This window comes from Danio aesculapii, chromosome 5 (assembly GCF_903798145.1).
Source record: "Danio aesculapii chromosome 5, fDanAes4.1, whole genome shotgun sequence".
NCBI lineage: Eukaryota > Metazoa > Chordata > Actinopteri > Cypriniformes > Danionidae > Danio > Danio aesculapii.
The window spans coordinates 22,646,322-22,668,945 of NC_079439.1; the positions used below are offsets into that span (position 1 = coordinate 22,646,322).

Below are 22,624 nucleotides of genomic sequence, written 5' to 3' on the forward strand. Positions count from 1 at the left end.
CTTAATTAACTAACTAGATTTAAGTATTTGAATTATTGTAAACACACAAGAATAAAGTAATTTTGGAATTACAGTGCTCAGCATATATAAGTACACCTCTCACAAATCTATATTTTAAATTCATATCTTTAATAGGAAGCTATACAATATTACATTTGTGCATATACATTAGATTAGTCAGTACTGAGGGCAAATCTGGAGCTTATCTAACAAAATAACTTACGATAACGGTCCAAGAACTAGTACACCCAAATTTATATCTAATTGAAAAATTATAAATACAAAATTAAAAAGAGAACATATTAAGCAAAAAAATGGAAAAATTTAGTTAACATTTTGTAGGCTGTAATTTTTTTCCAATATTTTGCTGGAATTTAATTGTATTATCGTTCAATATCTAAATATGTTTGGTGACTAAAATATTATTTTAATAACTATATCTGTTTAATAAATCTGTTTTGTTTGAATACACCAAAATACATTGCCTTTATTCACTGAGAAATGCATAAAAATATTCATTTTCAAAATGGGGTGTACTCAATATATGCTGAGCACTGTATGCATGCATAATTTAATAAAAAGTCAACCAAAGTATTTTCAGAAGTATTTTACCAATTTCAGATGAAGTTTACCAATAACACAATTTAGGACCCTGCTGTCACTTCTTGGCATGTCAACTATCCTACTTCTAAAAGCACCTTTAGTTATTGTCCTAATTAAAATCAAATTTTCCTTTTTTATCAGAACATGTGGTAAGTCTGTGTCACACAGGCACAGATATAAGGCCATTTAGCCGTGTCATCACGATGACAGACAGATTGACAGATAGCTATGGGGAAATTGGTTACAGCTTTTAGGTCAAAAGCCCAAAGGCAACAAAAGAAAGATCTTCAAATTCCCAAGACACACATAGATTCTCAACAGCGATTGATCTCTCTGCAACATCAGCGAGTGCTGGAGCAGAGTAAACGTGTGCAACTCTTCCAAAGACACAGAGGGTCAATCGATAGAAAGGACCAAAATCATTGAAAGGTAGATCAGTCTAAACACATTTACAAGTTCATATGCTGATGGGGCAGAAAAAAAAGCATGATGACATCAATATGGATTGGAGATGATGGAGAAAAACTGCACACACGCATGCACGCACACACACACAAACACTCACGCATGCGAGTCTATGTTTATATTGTAGTAGGGACGTCCCATCTGCTGTTGTTTAAATTTAGCTAATTACTACACCCAAAACTAAACCCTACCCCCTGCACGCCGCTTTGGCATTTTCCGATTTTTTTATTGAAACACAGTTTAGCCCATTTATGATGTTGTTTTTATTGTTGTGACTTCCCAAAGGCACCCACAAAATGGGTCGTTTCAGGCTTTACTATATTTCTGGGACATTTGGGTCTTACAAAGTTACCAAATAAGACCGTGCTAATGTAAGACGACTCACAAAACAACAAGCATATAAAATATAGCAATTTTGCAGTCAAATATATATATAAAATTATACAAACTGATTACATCACTAGCTACTTACATGTAATAATCACAATTAATTTGATATATTATAAAAAATTGTATTATTATTTTTAATAATACTAATGATAATACTAATGATTATAATGATAATAATACTAACAATAATAACAATAACAATACTACTACTAATAATAATAATAATAATAACAATAATAATAATAAAAATAATAATAATAATAATAACAATAAATAATGATAATACAAATGATAATAATGATAATAATAACAACAACGAAGAAGAAGAAAAAGAATAACAATATTAATAACAACAACAAAAACAACAATAATATTAACAACAACACTACTACGACTACTACTACTACTACTACTACTACTACTACTACTACTAATAATAATAATAATGATAATAACATATATATATATATATATATATATATATATATATATATATACATACATACACACTGTTAATAATAATAATAATAATACTAATAATAATAACAATTAAATAATTATTGTAATTAATAATTATAATAATTACTGTTAAAATTAATAATAATAATATGTATGTATGTATGTATATATATATATATATATATATATATATATATATATATATATATATATATATATATATATATATATATATATATAAAATAACAATAATAAAAATGATAACAACAACAACAACAACAACAAAAACAACAACAATAATAATAATAATAATAATAATAATAATAATAATAATAATAATAATAATGCATTTTATTTAAAGGCGCCTTTCATGACACTCAAGGTCACCATACAGGACAGCTAGAACAATCTGTTCAAATAAAAACACAATAAAAATAATAGCAATAGAAAAACAAAACAATACAAACTTTAAAAATGCAGCCGGTTTAAAGCTGAATAAGCTGTTCCAAACAGATGTGTTTTGAGTTTGGATTTAAATTGTGAATGAGAGTCTAAACTACGGAGATCAGGAGGAAGTGAATTCCAAAGCTGTGGAGCAGAGTGGCTGAAGGATCTGCTCCCCATGGTGACAAGGCGGACAGAGGGAACAGTGAGGTGAATGGAAGAAGAAGACGTGAGTGTTCGAGAAGGTGCGGCGATATGAACAAGATTAGCAAGGTATGGAGGAGCAAGATTGTGGATGGTTTTAAAAGTGAGAAGTATTTTATAATTAATTCTGAAGAAGATGGGAAGCCAGTGAAGCTGTTGTAGAATGGGTGTGATGTGACAGACAGAGGGAGTTTGTGTGATAATACGGGCTGCAGTTTTTTAATAATTACTATTACTACTTTTATTGCATACAAGTACATCATTAATACCATTTGATGTCAAAATATTGACGTTTTAGTTTTACGAAATGTAGTTTGTTCAATTAGTGTCAATTCAAGGCACAGCTGTTTAAATTTAATTAATAGGGCTAGCTGAATCCCTAATAAAAGCATACTTTTCAAGCATAGCAACTAAATTACTAAAGGAGTTACAGTAGTCAGATGATCCAATGTCAAAATGTAAAGAAAACCTCAAAATGTACAGTAGATGCAGTTTCAGGGTTAGATGTAGGCAAGCTGAGGCATTGAGGATATGTGCAGATCCGCTCAAGCAAGTTTTGGTTATTTGTTTACAGTGTCTTACAGGGACATCTTACAAAGCCCTGAAAAGAGCGTTTAAATGAGCATGCAATGGCAAAAATGAAGCTTGAGACAGAGAGAAAAATGGCAGTTTACCTCAGCCACTAAAAAAGAGAAAGTTAATTTCACACTTAGAGACGCAGAACTAATCCTGTCTTTATTTACTGTAGAATAAATAAATATCAATTAACACTCCGAAAAACAAAGGGAAGGAGTGAGATGAACGTAAAAAGACAAAAAGAGATAGAAAAGAGCAGGTGTGAACACAGGAGATCACAGTTTTACAAATCAGATTTCGACTGTCTGAAAATAAATATTCCGCCGCACAGACTGCTTTTCTAGCACAAATCTCAAATTCATGTAGTCAAGATGCCACATTGTTTAGGTTTCATTTTTAAAGCAAACACTTTTGAATAACTGTCAAATATGTTATGAACATAGAAAACTATTTCAGACTGAAAAAATAAAGCATCTTTTTTGTTTTTTTAGAGAACACTAGATAGCTAAAGCAAGATAAGACAGGGAAAAAAACACATTTTTAAACTAAACTGAAGACATTTGAATAAATATAAATATTTTTATATATCTATCAACATATTTATATATGATTTAACATCATAATTTATGATAAATGAAGCATGTGTATTCATTCATTCATTTTCCTTAGGCTTAGTCTCTGTTTTATCAGAGGTTGTCACATCGGAACGAACCGGCAACTATTTCAGCATATGTTTTAAGCAGCGGATGCCATTCCAGTTGCAACCCAGTACTGGGAAACACCCATTCACTCTCACATTTACTAATACACTACAACCAATTTAGTTCATCTACTGTAAGTCACGTACAGCGCATGTCTTTGGACTATGGGAGAAACCGGAGCACCCGGAGGAAACCCACACCAATACGGGGAGAATATGCAAACTTCACACAGATATGCCAACTGGCACAGCCGAGACTCGAACCAGCGACCTTATTGCTGTGAGGCGACAGAGCTAACCACTGAGTCACCGTGCTGCCCCAAGCATGCATAAATTAAATCAATTATTTTACACTATTTAGTATTCATGTTAATATTCATATTCAAATTATTCTTATGAGGAAAAAAATAATATCAGACAAAACAAAAACTGTTATATACGTCTAATAATTATTTTAAGTATTTTATTGTTTTATGTAGAAAGAAATAACCAAATTATTTATTTATTTATATATTATATAATAGTATTATGTTATGTTATTATTATAACTTGAAAATCGGCTTGGGACGCATTAGCATGGGAATGAAGCTAGCAAATGCTTTACTCTATGCATGTCATCTATGCTGTATTTTCTTTACTGTATACAGGACATACAGTATACAGTGCATGGCCAGTCAATCAGCCAGTGCTCGGAATAATATGCTGATGGGAGTGATTCTCCTCTGTGCATTAATGTTGCTCTATTGATCCAGATTTAATTGAGAAAGTTCATTTGGGAGAGAGCAACATGTCAGCAGGTATAGACATCTCCATGACGATGACACGTTCTCAATACAATGACAATGTCATTGGGCCCAAGGTTTGAGCTTTTGTTTAAACCCGGCCAGACTTTCTCATACAACTCTTACACCTGAGGACTTTTCTGACATGGTGGATTTTTTCCGAACAGATCTACAACATTGGTAAATCTACTTTCCTTTAAATTCAGCCTGAACTGAAAAACTTAAAATTATGTTGATGTACTTCCAACTGAAACTCGATATTAAGAGATGGAGCTTTCTTATTAAAGGTGGTTAAGAATATTGTGACACAAGCCATCATCAGAGAAGAACCACCACTTCAATTGCAGAAGCAAAAGCAAAAAGAGAAACGTGCGCGATACTTTGTTGCAGAGATGCTATAAATGACAGAGAAGTAGAACACGGATGCAGCTTGAAGCAGAAAACATGAGTATGTCTGCGTATTATAAAGTAATATAATTATAATAATAATAATTATAATAAATTAATCTAATTATAATAATGTAATGCGTATTATAAAGTCTGGAAGTATTATAAAGTTGATGACGACAACATTGCCATAGTAAACAGTGAGAAATGTAAAGCAGAGTATTTTAAATTGGGGTGATATCTGTTTTTATATACATATATATATATATATAGTTTAATTTTTAGCCCCCCTTTGAATTTTTTTCTTCTTTTTAAAATATTTTCCAAATGATGTTTAACAGAGCAAGGAAATTTTCACAGTATGTCTGATATTATTTTTACTTCTAGATAAAGTCTTATTTGTTTTATTTCAGCTAGAATAAAAGCAGTTTTAATTTTTTTTTAAAACCATTTTAAGGTCAAAATTATTAGCCCCTTTAAGCTTTATATTTTTTTCAGTGGTCTACAGAACAAACCATTGTTCTACAATAACTTGCCTAGTTACCCCATCCTGCTCAGTTTATCTAATTAACCCAATTTAGCCTTTAAATGTCACTTTAAGCTGTATAGAAGTGTCTTAAAAATATCTAGTATATAATATATATATATATATATAATATATATATAATATATATATATATAATATATATATAATATATATATATATATATATATATATATATATATATATATATATATATATATATATATATATATGATGTTATTTATTACTTGATTGTTTAAGCTACCTCAGAAGTGCTCTGTTTGTTAATAGAGTGGCTAAATGTTAAAGTTAGGTGAATTAAATAAAACATAAGGATCATCCTGGATCTGTTTCTTTGCTCTTCTTTATTTTTTATTTTTTAAGTATTATAGAAATATCGCATCGGGTTTCGGTAGATACTCAAAATCAAATGACTCGGACTCGAGAGCAAAAAAACCTGATTGGGACATCCCTAAAAAAATCATATCTTTATTCCAGTGGCTTAACGTGCACAGATTAATTGTTCTCCTATGCAATAGCAATGTGCAGTAGCAAAATAAACATTGTCCATTTTGATTTCACACAGACCTTATCTCCCCAAAGTGTATGGCCATGTATGCTTTGTGAGAAAACAAGGTTACATTTCAACACTGCTGGCTTCTTTCAGATACTTTATTCTCCTTTAAACAGAATAAAGTGATGTTTAGAAAACAGGACCGAAGCTGCTGGAAAAATACATGAGGGCTAAATTACCCAGCATTCCTCTAATGGCTGCCAGCATAAACATTTCATTGCTGCCTGCTGCTTGTGGTGAGTTTAAAAAAGGTGTTGCAGTGCTCAATGTACTTCACAACACTTTAGATCTGTTATTAGGAAACAGCTGGATTCATATTATGGTGGCTCTATTTAATCACAACATGACAAAAACCCCTACATGCTTGACCAATAGGCCGAATTGTCCTAAAACAATAAACATCTCTCCGGGTACACAACAGCTTTTAGCGTCGCACATGTGACTCAGCTTCGGTTGTTTGTTCAACTTCTCAGTTAAAATAAGTTTGACCGCTGCCGTCAAATTCACCTTGCTGGAAATCTGGAAAAGCCGACAAATGCAGGCTCATATGTATGCATGTGCACGCGGCTTTCATTTTCATCAATATCTTTGGGGTTTGTCTGTGTGTAAGACAATCACCCCAGGAAGACAGCTTCATTTCCTCACTCAAAGCAGACACGTCTATCCTTCATCATTTATTTACTCTCCCATTTCTCTCTTTCAGAAGAGTAGGTCAACCCTCAATCTTCATCTTCGGCATCATCATCATCATATCTCTCCATCTGTCGCTCACACACACATGCACAGGCACACATACAAGACTCTCCATAGACGTAATGTAGTTTATACAGTAAAAAATACTTGTTAACCTAGTCCTACACCCAAATCTAACCCTCACAGAAATCTGTGGAAAATGTGGAATGTCAAAAGACTTTGTTAACTATCGATGTTTAAACCGATTTGTATTATGAGGACACAAGACATGTTCCCATAATACAAAATATATAAGACAACTAGGTCATACCCATGTCGTTATACAAGTTTTTCCTCGTAAACCACATAAACAAGTACTAACTCTTACTAACAAGTACTGTGCTCTTACTTTAACCCCAGCCCTAAATCAAACCCTCACAGAAACCTGAGGCACATTTTGAATGTCAAAAGACCTTGTTAATTATTATGTTTAAGCCATTTTGTATTACGAAGACACAAAACATGTCCTTATAACCAGTTCAATAGAGCACAACCAGGTCATACCCATGTCATTATACAAGTTTGTCCTCATAAACCAAATAAACAAGTACTAACACAGAAACGTCTGGTTTTCATGTTTTGTGGGTACTTTCATAGACATAATAATGACTGTATGTTCTGTGCACTTACCTCAACAATACCCCAAAATCAAACCCTCACAGAAAACTTTGGCAAATTGTGAATGTCAAAAGACCTTGTTAATTATGATGTTTAAACCATTTTGTATTACAAGGACACAAGGCATGTCCTCATAACCAGTTTAATAGAGCACAGCCAGGTCATACCCATGTCATTATACAAGTTTGTCCTCGTAAACCACATAAACAAGTACACACACTGAAACGTCTGGTGTTCATGTTTTGTGGGTATTTTCCATAGACATAATAATGACTTTATGTTCTGTGCACTTACTGTACCTCAACCCTGCCCCTAAATCAAACCCACACAAAAAACATTCTATAGTTCAACATTTTCAAAACACTTCATTATGTAGGATTAATGAGCCATTTTCCTCATTTTCCTCATTCCTCAAAAAATGTGTCCTCACAAGGTCAGAATTACTGATACTGCTTTACTTGAGGGGACATTTAGATGAAAACCAAGGTAGTGTTGCATAAGTTATTTATAGTTCTTCCTTAAACTGCAATGTAAAGTCCACACTAGAGCCTTGGTAACAACTAGCTAGTTTGTAACTAAATTTGTACTTCAGTTGCATCACATGTACTGCAGACAGAGCGTAAATTAAATGACTTAATCCCCAATCAGAAGTCTTCAAATTGAAAATAAATAGCCTGACTTGAATAGTCTTGTTAATTCTTGTTTTGGTGGCTGAGTCCAGACACTAGTCCTGTCATGTCTTGCATGTTGAGTTTTCTCAAGTTTTTTCTTTTTTTAGCATCTCAGTCTAGTTGGTTTTGGTTTCGGAACAGACTGCATGTGTGAGTGCACGATGAGTTTTTATTTATCGTGTACTTATGTCTTGCGTCCAATCTTCTGTTTGTGTTATGTTTAGCGTATGGTTCATGTTTACATGCGCCGCATGCTTTAGTGTTTCATGTGAACATGCGGTTAATGAGTTCTCTTATTGGCTGCATGTTCTAGTGCTGTATTTACGTGAGCACATGGCTCGTGTTTCTTTGTGTCATGTTCTCTTGTATATTGTCTAGTCCCACCCGCCTTGTTAACCCATTATTAGTTTATTATGTTCACCAGTTTGTTTGCTAATTATTTCTGCTTATAGTCTCCCCATGTCTGCTGTCCCATGCCAGTTCGTCATCACATATTGCCCTGTCCTGTCGTGTCCAGCTCTGTCCAGCCCTGGCAGCCCAGTTTGTTTGTTTATTTCTTTTGTTAATGTTTTCTGCCTCGGAGAAGTTTGTTTAGCTATTTTTTTAATATATATATTTTTTACACTCACTAAGAAGCTTGATACAGAGGAAAACAGAAACATTTAAGCCCTACTGTCAGCTAGCGTTTCGGAAGTGTTATTGTTAGAGCAATAACAAACAGAATGCAGAAGTATAAATGCACAGCTAAGTGCAAGGCATGCGCCGGCAATCAGTCGACACAGAAGTATAATTCAGCCTTTGGTCAATAGAATGTCTATGGAGGACCCCCAAACAAAGAGAAATCAAATGCACAAAGGTTTAGGTTTCGAGTTAGGACGCAGAAAAAAAAGCTTAACTCAGTATAAAACAATAGAAGTCAATGGAAATACCCCACAATAATCGAAAAACAAATGTGTGTGTGTATTTGTATTTCACCTGGTCTCTAGTGGTATGTTGCTGTTCAGGGCCCATGTATTGTGTGTCTGCCCATTGTCATCCTGTCCAGCTTTGTTCCCAGAGTCCAGCGGTTGGCATCGGGCAGGCAGTGTGCTCCTCTGCACCACCTCTGGAAGGGGAGCCGGTGCAGGACGGGCACAGGTACACGCATGAGGCGGAGGAGGAGGAGGGGGCAGAGGTCGAAACGTGAACTGAGCCACAGGGCTGGAAGGGAGATCTTGAAAGGGAAAGAGAATAGGAGAGAGATGTAATTATAATATTTAATGATAGTCTTCAAAGTGTCCATTTCCTGAGTGAGAAATGGGCCCCTTTTAAAAATCACGTTGCCAGCTTCTATTTTCCTGTCAAACTCAAAGAACCGTAGGAAACGCTTCACTTGCAGCATGTATGTATTATGAATTTGAAAAGCTATTCTTTATGCATTAATGTCCCACAGCTTGTAATCATTTGTATGGCCTCATGTATTATATATAAAAGTATAATGCATTTAAACACACCATCAGCATTCCGCTTCCAGAGTTATGCAATGTTATCAAGCCCATTATACAGCATTATAGGTTTTAAAGATGCATTTACCAGTAGGCACGGCTGTAAGAAGCAACGCACAGTAAGCAAATGGAGAGCAAGTTTTTATTATATATATATATAAACTATTATGTTTATAAATGTGTTGAAAAAATCTTCTCTCCGTTAAACAGATATTGGGGGAAAAAATAAATAGGGGGGCTAATAATTCAGGGAGGCTAATAATTCTGACTTCAACTGTATATATAGACCTAGTTAACACAGCATGAAATGTAGCTAGTTTTAAACATAAAAGTGTCAGTAATGCCAAAAACGGATTCTGACCTGTCCCATCAAACCTGCAATCAAAAGGATATCTCACCAAAAACACTGAAAATCTCAACCCAGGCTCATTACTAATATGTACCCTTGGATACATTCTGGACAGCATGAAATACGTCAAGGAGGTAAGTTTTTTTTTTATTTTTTGTTTCCACGAATCCACCAAAGGCCAATGTGTATGCTTTTTCAGATCTCAAATTTCTCTTGCGAGTGCCATTCGTGCCTGCTGTTCTCACTTCAATACACCAGAGGCCACCGTCAACTGACCAACCGAGTGATCTCCCCACCCACCCCCTTCCCTAAATCCAACCGACAGTTTTTTCTAAAGCAATCCATAAAAAGAAAAGCCCAGTCGTTTTTACCACATTTTCAGATCTTACAACATTCTCGCCCTGTTATTTAATTGTTTACTTTATTTTTTTGCCTTTTTGTTTTACCTGCTTTCTGAAACCATTCTTCGCCAGACTCAAACTCCGTTGTTGCAATCAACACCTCTGTGCATCTCAAGTCACAAGCTACTGGTCAAATTGGTAACAGCCAGTGTTGGGGAAAGTTACTTTTGAAAGTAGTGCATTACAATATTGAGTTCCCCTTCGGATGGGGAACTCCAATGCTATGTGGAAACTTCCACTATGGGGATTTCGTCAGAATCCAATCATCTGAAAGAGTATAAAAACGGGCCAATGAAATGCCAATGAGTTGGCAGCGTCAGCGTGCACAGCTGGCGTCAATGACAATCAGTCATGCTATAAAGACGCAGCCAGTGCCATGCTCGACATCCTTTCGCTTTCAGAGCCTTTCACGAAGAGAGAGAGATCGAGAAGCAGCTTCTCCCGGTCCAGAGCGCGTATACGCAGTGGCAGATGGTCGAGCTGGGTATTTCTCCCTTGCCTGGCGTCCTTTGGGTCCGGTCCTCCAAGAGCGGTTTGTATATAGGAAAAAAGCTTTCCTAAAAGAGCAACACGGTCGTGCAGCGCGTCTTTTTCAAGACGTCACTCCGACCGTGCGTTTCTGGATGCGGTGGTTTCCTATCCCCGGATGATGGGCACGAGCACAGCGTTTCATGTCTGGGGGTCCAGCATGTTAATGCGGTGCTCGCGGGCAGTGCATGCCATCACTGATGTCATGTCTGTTGCGCAGTTAAGATCGCGGCTCGCTCTTGCAAAAGAGCCACCCACCCCAGTTGTCCCCCGCACTGCGGTTGGCACTCGGGCAGATCTGAGGGTTTCAGTGAGAGTAAATCCGCCGCCCCCGGGCCGTGGACCTCTCGCTCCTCCACGCGCTCCATCCAAGCTTCAGGTGAAGAGAAGCGCTCCGTCCTTGGATGGTCGCTCTCTCACCTGATGACACCGGGGGTCAGATGTCCATCGCTGCATCGGAGGATGGGCTGTCATTGTCTGATGAGGATGCGAGCCCGCTCGCTCCCTCCCTCCGGGGAGGAGAGCGCGGCGTTAGCATCTAAAAAGCAGACGTGATGGCCGTGCTTTCTCGGGCTGCTTCGGCCGTGGGTCTGGTGATGGTTTATCCCCCAGCCCCGCGGCCGGACCGACTAGATGGGTGTATGTGGAGGATATAAGGAGGCAAGACCTTCAAAGCCTCCCGTCCCCTTCTTCCCGGAAGTGCACAGTAAACTCACGCTGTCCTGAGGGCACTTTTTTCTGCCCGATCTGCGTGCGCTTCCATCCTCACCATCCTTGGAGGTTGGGCTGTCAAGGTCTGACGAGGATTCGAACCCGCTCGCTCCCTCCGGGACTTTGAGCGCGGCGTCGAATCCAGAAGCAGACTTTGCGGCTGTGCTTCCCCAGGCTGCTTCGGCCGTGGCTCTGGAGATGGTTTATCCCCCAGCTCCGCGGCCGGACCGATTAGAGGGGTGTGATGTGGAGGATGAAGGCGAGACCTTCTAAGCCTCCCCATCCCCTTCTTCCTGGATGGGCACAGTAGGCTCACGCAGTGTGCTGCGTGCGCCTTCCCCCTCACCATGCAGCGCAGGCGCTGGCCCGGCTGCGCGAGGATGGTTCTGACCCAGGACTGAGCATGCGCTCCGCACCGCAACCGACTATGCTCTTACAAAAAAAAAAAAAAAAAGTCGGCTGTGTGTGCCCTGGGAAGGACGATGATCACATCCGTGATCCAGGAATGCCACCTCAGGTTAAACCTGGTGATGTGCGTGACGTTGACAAAGTTCGCTTTCTTAACTCACCCATATCCCAGGCTGGCCTGTTCGGCGACACTAGCGGTGAATTCGCCCAGGAATTCACGCCGGTGATAGAGCAGTCGGAGGCGATGGGCGAGGTCTCTATCGGCGGGATTGTATGACCGCTCCCCCCCGCCGAGCCATCCACATCCACTGCTTTTTCGCCGAGGACGCCCGCCCGCAGCTTTGCTTCGCCGCCCCCCGCCTGCGCCTCCGGCCACGCGGCTGCGCCGAGCATCGCGCCGGCAACCAGCGTCCCCCGCCCAGGGCGCCGCTAAGTTCGGTAAAACGGTCCGCGAAGCGTCCCTGAGGCGGGCCATCTGGGGAGGAGGGAATTTGCTCTTTCCCCGCTGGAGGGCGGGGCACGTTATTTAAAGGCGTAAAAAAAAAAAAAAAAAACGCCATCAAAATCCTCAGTGAAAGAGCACTTTTCCCCTCCTCCGGATGTGACAGCCCGAACACTGCCAGTCTGGGACGCTATGCCTTCCAGCTCGCAGGATCGGTGCATTTCGCCAATGGCTCATGGAGCATGAGAGAACGGTCTCCTTTCTCTCCACTCCCAGCCCCTCTCCTGGAGTTTGAGTGCGAGACGAGAACATCTCCTCTCCTGCTCTCCTGTGGGACCCCAGCGCTCCCCGGATGAGCCCACTCACTCCACGCTGCCCCGCCGCTGGCACGTCAGCGATCGTGTGGGTGGGACCATTTGCGGGGGCTCTGCCTGCCTGGTTAGCGCGGGCCAGCCCATCGCAATGGCTCATCCATACGACCAGACTCGGCTATGCGATTCAGTTCGCTAAACGGCCTCCCAGGTTCACGGGCGACCAGGGTCAGTCCTGCGTCCGCCCCTGTCTTGCGAGAGGAGATTGCTGTCCTCCTGGCGAAGGATGCAATCGAGCCGGCCCTCCAGCCGAGATGGAGCGCGGGTTTTACAGCCCGCACTTCATCGTGCCCCCCAAAAAAAAAAAAAAAAAAAGCGGTGGGCTATGGCTAATCCTATATCTGCACATTTTGAACCGCTGCCTTCACAGGCTGCGCTTCGGAATGCTTACGCAGATGCGCATCACCCGATGCGTTCGTCCTCAGGATTGGTTTGCAGCAATAGATCTGAAGGACGCGTATTTTCATATCTCCACACTTCCACGCCACCGGCAGTTTCTGCGGTTTGCGTTTGAAGGTCGAGCGTGGCAATACAAGGTCCTCCCCTTCGGGCTCTCTCTGTCTTCGCGAGTTTTCACCAAGCTCGCGGGGGGTGCCCTCGCGCCCCTTCGGCTCGCAGGCATCCGCACGCTCAATTATTTCGATGACTGGCTGATTTTTAGCCCACTCTCGGGAGCAATTGATTATGCACAGAGACAAGGTGCTCCGGCACCTCCGCCCATTGGGGTTTCTGGTCAACCGAGAAAAGAGCAAGCTCGCCCCCGTGCAGAGCATCTCCTTTCTCGGGTTGGAGCTGGACTCGATCACTATGGAGGCGCGCCTCTCACGAGAGCGCGCCGAGGTAATGCTGAACTGTCTGAGAGAGTTCGACAGAAAAAAAAGTGGTCCCCCTGAAATTATTTCAGAGGCTCCTGGGGCATATGGCATCCGTAGCCGCGGCCACGCCGCTCGGATTGCTCCATATGAGACCACTACAGCATTGGCTTCACGATCGGGTCCCCAGACGCGCATGGCACGCGGGCCCACACCGAGTGACTGTCACTGCGCTGTGTCACCGCACCCGCACCCCCTGGAAAGGACCCCTCCTTCCTACGGGCCAGTGTGCCCCTAGGTCAGGCGTCCAGGCAGGCTGTCGTTTCGGCAGATGCCTCCAGTATGGGGTGGGGGGGCCGTGTGTAGCGGGCATGCTGCTGCGGACCTGTGGAGGGGAACCCAGCTGCATTGGCATATCAACTGCCTGGAGCTGTTGGCAGTGTTTCTCGCTCTGCGCCGCTTTTTACCGGTGCTGAGGGGGCAACACGTGCTGGTCAGGACGGACAGCACGGCCGCGGTAGCGTATTCCATCCGGATGGGGGGGTATACGCTCCCGCTGCATGTCTCAGCTCGCTCGCCGTCTGCTCCTCTGGAGTCATACGCGGCTGAAGTCGCTGCTTGCTATTCACACCCCGGATGGGCTCAACCGTGCGGCCAACAGGCTCTCACGGCAGCTCCTTCCCCGGGAGAATGGCGACTCCACCCCGAGTCATGCGTAAGTATGCACTCCCCCCAGTGAGCCTACTCGCGCAGTTTCTGTGCAAGGTCAGGGAGGACGAGGGGCAGGTCTTGCTAGTTGCGCCCCTGGCCCAACCGGACCTGGATATCAGAACTCTCCCTCCTCGCGACGCCCCCCCTGGCGAGTCCCCTTGAGAGAGGACCTACTCTCTCAGGGACAGGGCACCATCTGGCACCCTCGCTTAGTTCTGTGGAACCTCCACGTGGGGTCCATAAGACGCGACGAGGAAGACTTAGGTAACCTACCGGTGGCGGTGGTTAATACCATCACTCAGGCTAGTGCACCCTCTACGAGGCATGCCTACGCCCTGGAGTGGAGTCTATTCACTGAGTGGTGCGCTTCTCGCCGAGAAGACCCCCGATCTTGCCAGATCAGTGTTGTGCTTTCTTTCCTTCAGGACAGGTGGAGCGAAGGCTGTCGCGCTCCACACTGAGGGTTTACGTGGCCACCATCTCCGCTCATCATGGTGCGTGGATGGCGGCACCGTGGGGAGGCATAACCTCATCATCCAGTTCCTCAGAGGTGCGAGGCGGATGTTTTCCCCCGCCCCCCTCTCATACCCTCTTGAGATCTCGCGGTAGTGCTACGAGCCTACGTGGGGATCCCTTCGAACCACTCGACTCAGTATCCTTGAGATTTCTGTCTTTGAAGACAGCTCTGCTGGTCGTGTTGGCATCGGTTAAGAGGGTTAGGTACCTGGAGGCATTTTCGGTCAGTGACTCGTGCCTAGAATTCGGGCCGGCCTACTCTCACGTTGTCCTGAGACCCCGGCCCGGCTATGTGCCCAAGGTTCCTACCACGCAGTTTAAGAATCAGGTAGTGAGCCTGCAAGCGCTGCCCGCGGAGGAGGCAGACCCAGCCCTTTCATTGTTGTGTCCTGTTCGCGCTTTGCGAATATATGTGGACCACACTCAGAGCCTTAGATCCTCTGACCAGCTCTTTGTCCATTACAGTGGTCGGCAGATGGGAAGTGCCGTATCTAAACAGAGGTTGGCCCACTGGATAGTGGATGCCATCTCCCTCGCCTTTGGGCCAGGGTGAGCCGTGTCCCCCGGGGGTGAGAGCGCACTCCACTGCGGAGCATCGCATCCTCCTGGGCGTTTGCACGCGGCGCCTCTCTGACAGACATTTGTAGAGCTACGGGTTGGGTGACACCCAATACATTTGCAAGGTTACAATCTGCGAGTGGAGCCGGTTTCCTCAAGGGTATTAGGCAACCCTTGGTGATTGAGGAAACGATTCGGTTGAGGTGTCGAAACACGCTTGCTGCGCCACTCTCCCTAACCCGGAGATACGTGCGCTTTTTCAGCTTTGTCAGTTTAGTTCCCCATTTCTTTGGCGAACCCTGCAGAGTTCCTCCGAGGCCCCCAGCACCTGACTCAGCGGAGGAGTCAGGTGTTGGCCCGTTACGTTGTCGGCATGCCCGCTGGTCAGCCCGCGTTCTGGGTATAGGTGCCTGCTATGTGTGATCCCCGCTGGCGATCCCATACGTTCACTCAGCCACGGTATAGTCCCCCCTTCTAGGGCAGGCTCGTGTCTTCCCTCCCCGCTAACCATCCTTATGCAAGGACTCCCCATCTCTGGGCTAGTCCATAGGTTGTCACCAGGTCTCCCCTCTGGGTAACAGGTGAGCTCCGCAGCGTCCTCCCTATCGGGACTGAACGCTTTCCCAACGTACTGTCGTATCAAAACCTATTTTACTGGGTTATTGCGACTCCCCGAAAAACATAACTGTTCTGAACAGGTAAGTGAGGGCCAGGGGACACGTTGGAAGACTGTGTCTCGGGGCGTTGTAGGTGCGCTCGCTCTACTGCGTGGCACACCCTTCGTCAGGGACGCAGTAAGGTTCTTTCGTTGTGGCGTTTTCCATAGATTTCCCCATAGTGGAAGTTTCCACATAGCATTGGAGTTCCCCATCCGAAGGGGAACGCTACGGTTACTAAAGTAACCCTTCGTTCCCCGAGGGGGGGAACGGAAATGCTATGTTCCTTCGCCACAACGATTGTCCCTTAGCTGTTGAGCGTGAAAGTCTCTTCAGCTAGAAAAGGATGTCGAGCATGGCACTGGCTGCGTCTTTATAGCATGACTGATTGTCATTGACGCCAGCTGTGCACGCTGACGCTGCCAACTCATTGGCATTTCATTGGCCCGTTTTTATACTCTTTCAGATGATTGGATTCTGACGAAATCCCCATAGTGGAAGTTTCCACATAGCATTTCCGTTCCCCCCCTCGGGGAACGAAGGGTTACTTTAGTAACCGTAGCGTTATTATTGAGTGCATTACTTAGTTACTTTTTTTTAGAAAGTAATGTGTTATATTACTTTTGAGTTACTTTTGTATTGCTTTTCCTTACCTGGCTAAGGTTTGATTATTTCAGAACTTGCAGGTGTTGTTTCAACTTTTTTATCAAGGAGCTCTGCATTTAATAACCACCTATATAACCTACACCTTCATTTTCCTTTAAAAAAATGTAGGATAAAATTATATTTTGAGAACTTTCTGAGCCCAGAGCTATACATGCTGTATATACAGATTAATGACAGCATGTAAAGTAATGTGTTTGCTATTTTTGTATTTTTTGTGTTATTAGCTAGGTAAATTCACTGTCCATTCAGATAAAGATTGCAATAAAGCCTAAGAGTACGAACATGAAATAATTTGTTAAGGCAAAAACAGATTTAAACCTTTAAAATGTTTAATAACAACATGAACAGTAAGACGATAAACAAAACATCCCCACATCAAAATAAACCTTTGAGCTTTATACATTGAATAAATTGCTTCATGTGGCCTTAACAAATGTGTAAATCTCACTATATTACAAAACGTAGTAGCTTCTACACTAGACAGTGGCTACATCTCCTCAACAATAAAAGCAAAAACCGTTTTATTTGTTTAATCGAATTAATTGTTTTACCTGGAGAGCTTAAACTGATATCAATCATTTGTTGTTTAGCTGGATGTTCAGCAAAAATTTAAGTCTGCAGCCTGCCAATCTGACTGTCTGTAGTTATGATGGGCGATACGCGAATGAATCGTTTGTTTTAACCGGATCTTCTAAGTGAACTGGTTGAACCATGTCATTAAATTGATTGGAATTGTCTGAAATGGTTTGCTTCTTCAGTACTAACATACCGGATACTCCCTCTGACTCGAAATAAACCAATATCCTGAGTTGTTCAGTTACTAGAACAGTACACCGACTCATCTGCTGTGAAAAAGGAGACCTGATGATGATGATGAGTGTAAGCTGACTGTCTGTTCCCTCGCAGCACGCTCTCTAATTGAGTCTGTGATTCAACCTGACTAAGGTCATTTTATTCCGCAAGATGTTTTTTAAAGCCAATTAAGCAAGGTAAATGTAACTCGCATTACATTTTTTTAAAAGTAACTCAAATAATATTACTTATTTTTAAAAGTAATGTGTTATTTTACTCGTTACTTTGGAAAACTAATATATTTACGTAACGCACGTTACTTATAACACATTGCCCCAACACTGGTAACAGCAGAACACCTGTTCACATAAGCTCATCTGGTAGCACAAAAAGAAACATAAGCTGTCAACAGTGTCATAACGCCGGGTAGCGTTCATTTTAGAGAAGAAATGCAGCTCTGGCTACATAATTCGCACTCTCCAAAAATGTATACGGGGGTACATTTTGACAATGAGCCTGTATTAAAAAATCTGTCATCATTTACTGACCCTTCACTTGTTCAAAACCTTTATGAGTTTCTTTCTTCTGTTGAACACAAATATATCAAATATATAGAATTTTTTTTTTTATTCTGGTTGCTGTGATCCATTAACTTCCACAATTTTTTCCTACTATAGAAGTCGATTCTTCAGCATTCTTTAAAATATCTTTTTTTGTGTGTGTTCAACAGAAGAAAGGAACTGTTTAAAAAGGTTTAGGAATAAATGATGAGGTAATTTTCATTTTGGGTGAACTAATCCTTTATTTAAATTCATACAATGCTAAAGATCCAACATAACATGATAAATTATATTAAATTCATTACTCAAGTCGTTTAATAAAACTGTCACACCCATGAAGTGACATCTTTTGCTCTCCTTCTAAAAGATGGCAGGAAAACAAATAAATACTCTCGTTTCATTTTCCCAATTTAACACAAATATTGGCACATTGTAAACATTTGTTAAATCTGTAACTAAACATTATTAAAATTACATAAGCAAATACTTTTCCTTCACTCGTTGAAAATACAAGCTTATGAAATTCAATTCATGTCAAAGCAGCTTAACATAGATGAAGTTCAGTTTTCACAGTTGAAGTTCAGCTTTAGTTCAGTGTAATAATGTAAATGTCACTGCTGAAAGCTGAAACACTGAAGAGCAACTCCAATAATATTACATTCATATCTAGAAATGAAATCACATGAATCAAGGAAACAGGACAGCAAAAAGCGAAATATGCAGGATACAACATTCCAGGTACCAAAGTAAACTCCCGATACTTTGTAGCATACCAAAAATGTGTTACTCAAAGTAAAACTTAAGTCACTGGATATCATATAGCATTATAACCATGGGTACAATTTAGACATGTTGTAAAAATGCATATTTAATTGGCTTACCTGTATAACAAATCTGTTCAGAATGCATTATAGGCTTCCAGCAGAGTGCTACTAAACCCTTTTTTTCCCACTCAGGCTTGTTCAGCAGTCTCTCTATCTTCGCAAAACAACATATTTTCTACTTTAAGACACTTAAGCTTAAAGCTTCTACTTGAATTACAACTAGCTGAATCGTCTGTAAAAGCATCATAACAAGCGTCCACAAGTGTGTGCGTCCAGCTCCACAGAGACAGTGCGAGATCACAGAAACTCCATCTGATGTTGCAGCACCTGCACACACGCTGCGTTTTTCTATCATTTTCTCTTCTCTCTCATTTAAAATGAAGCTCAGGGTCTTACACCTACTGCTAAACTCATCCTGCTGGAAAAAAGGATGATGCATACTGACACACAAACACACTCTAAACGCAAACACATAAAAGCGTCTCATCCTTCCTTACTAATTCCATTAGGCTCTGATCTGGGTTTTCTGTAGGGCCAGATGGAATCTGCAGACATTTTTTGCTATTTCTTTGCAGAATTGTGTTACAAATCTGCAGATTTATGTGTAATTATTTTGGGAGTATCATAACTAAAACCTTAATATATGAAATGAAAAGTAATACCTTTTTAACTTTGATTTAATGTTTACAATGCAAATCCAATTAGATCAACTTTATTTGGTAAACAAAGCAAGTTTCTCATATAATATCTTAACTAAAAGACAGAAAATATTACTTTACAAACTGTATTGTAAATAAATCATATGAATATTTTCATATTAGTCAATAATACTACTGTAATTATTTCAAAAACTGAATAAATTTACATACCTTTACACAAGTAAATAAACAGAATCAATGATGGGCTAAAAATCTGCAGAATTCTGCACGTGCAGATTCTGTGTGGGCCAAGTTATCTGTCTGTTTTACTGAACTGAAGATTCTCTTTATTATTTTTGTCCTTTTCTTTCTGTCCGTTTACTTCATGTCTTTTACTTAATCTCTTTTAAGAGTCGAAATTACTAATCTGAGAAGAGCACTTTCTGTTTGGAGATTTGACAAAGACGCACATACAGGCGCACACACAAAGCTCTAAATTTCAATCTCAGTGAATGGACTCAGACACAAAGAGAGCAGCCGAACAAATTCAATTAGGAAACCTCACTCTTAAAGCTCTGGGGTTGCGTTACATAAGAGCTCTTTTACGCTCTCTATCACCCCAGAAAGTAGATAAAATCAACTCAAATTAACACTCTTTTAAAAACTATTTTGCACTTTCTAATGCAAAGCCACAATGGCAATAAGAGCTGATGTGATTGTGGGCAAAAGCCACATAACACGTGGTGGTAGAACACTGTGGAGGCACAGACACATACAAAAAAAAAAGCATCCCAAAAACAAGCATTGGATTTAGTTTTAGCCAGCAAACACCTCTCTCCTCCTGAAACCATTCTCCATTATCTAATGCACTTAGAAACACATTGTATTTCACTTGGCTGTGGAGTTGAGAGCGAACAGCATTGATTTAGATTGGATTTGCTGATTAAATTAGGCTGTCTCTGATCTATGAGAATGTATGATGTTTGAGACAGTGTAAATGCACAACGGTTTAAATGGGAATAGACCTCTAAAGATAATATAATCAAAGCAACATCCTTCATCGACCCAGCAGCAAATAAAATTGAGACATTTCCCTCCGATAAAGCGGCATCCATCCATCCATCCATCCATTAGTGGTGCAACGGTACACATATTTGTTCTGAAGGTCTTTTGAATATCATTTGTAAATAAAGCATTGATTTAACCACTGCATATGTGAAAAATAAGAATAATAAACTCCTAGTAGTAGTTTTGATAAGAAACTGTCTTTTCCTTTTTGTCCAGGTCTGGCTTCCTCTTTACCTCCAGTTGTAACATGAAATTATGAATATCTTGTTGGCTTGTGTAATCACTCAAACGGTGTTTCAATAACAGAAAGACAATAAAACAGCTTGTAAACATTATGTCACGTAGCATTAAATTCACCTCAGGCGAGTCATTCGGTGTCCAAATTCGAATTTAATGCTTGTTAATTCGAAAGACAAATTAACTCTGAGCTTTTCTCTGAATATATGCGCTATATGACCCAATGCGTTATAACTGTTAGTGATGTCTTGATTATATAATGTTTAAATAAATCTGTCATATTAATCTGTTCTATAAAACATAGACAGTGTACATCTTTGCAAATAGTTATTTAATATATCATCAAATAATTAGCATTTGAATTCAATTTGGTATCAATCCATCCATCATTCATTCATTCATCCATCCATTTATCCTTCCAACCATCCATTAATCCGTCCATCTGTCCAACCGTCTATCCATCCATCTTCCACTCATCCATTCATCTGTTCATCCATTTATTAATATATCTTCAAATAAATAGCAATTGAATTAAATTAGGTAGTAATCTATCAATCATCCATCTATCCATCCATCATCCATCCATCCATTTATTAATATATCTTGAAATAAATAGCAATTGAATTAAACTTGGCATCAATTCATCCATTACACATCAATCTTCCATCCATCTATCCATCCATCCATCAATCAATCCATCTTCCATCCATTCATCCATCCATCCATCATCCATCCATCCTTCCATCCATCCATTCATCCATCCATCCATCCATCCATCCATCCATCCATCCATCCATCCATCATCCATCCATCCATCAGCCATCCATCCATCCATCCATCCGTCCGTCCATCCATTATCCGTCCATCCATTAATCCATCCATCCATCAATCCATCCATCCATCTTCCATTCATTCATTTATTTATATATCTTAAAATATATAGCAATTTAATAAAATTTTGTATCAATCCATCCATTATACATCCATCTTTCCAACCATCCATCAATCCATCCATCAATCCATCCATCTATCCACTCATCCATCCATCCATCCATCCATCCATCCATCTATCTATTTGTCCATCAATCCATCCATCCATCCAGCCATCAATCCATCCATTCGTCAATTCATTTATTAATATATCTTCAAATAAATAGCAATTGAAATAAATTTGGTATCTATCCATCCATTATACATCCATCTTCCATCCATCCTCCCTTCATCCATCAATCCATCTTCCATCCATCCATACATCTTACACCCATTAATTCATCCATCCGTCCATCTATTTATGAATATATCTTCAAATAAATAGCACTACTTGAATTCAATTTGGTATCGATCGATCAATCCATACATCCATCCATTCATTCATCCATATGTCCATCCATCCATCCGTCAATCCATCCATTCGTCAATTCATTTATTAATATATCTTCAAATAAATAGCAATTGAATTAAATTTGGTATCTATCCATCCATTATACATCCATCTTCCATTCATCCATCAATCCATCTTCCATCCACCCATACATCTTACACCCATTAATCCATCCATCCGTACATCTAGTTATAAATATATCTTCAAATAAATAGCACTTGAATTAAATTTGGTATCGATCGATCCATACATACATCCATTCATTCATCCATCTGTCCGTCCATCCATCCGTCAATCCATCCATTCGTCAATCCATTTATTAATATATCTTAAATAAATAGCAATTAAATTAAATTTGGTATTGATCCATCCATTGTACATCC

The 22,624-nt window shown here is 40.5% G+C and overlaps 1 protein-coding gene across 1 annotated transcript in view; it reads right to left on the reverse strand.

Moving 5' to 3' along the window:
* LOC130229017 (teneurin-1-like) overlaps nucleotides 1-22,624 on the reverse strand; it is a 323,020-nt gene that overhangs the window by 167,373 nt on the left and 133,023 nt on the right. Inside the window, 1 exon segment of the mRNA XM_056457598.1 lies at nucleotides 9,104-9,341. Within this exon segment, the coding sequence (XP_056313573.1) occupies nucleotides 9,104-9,341 (238 nt within the window).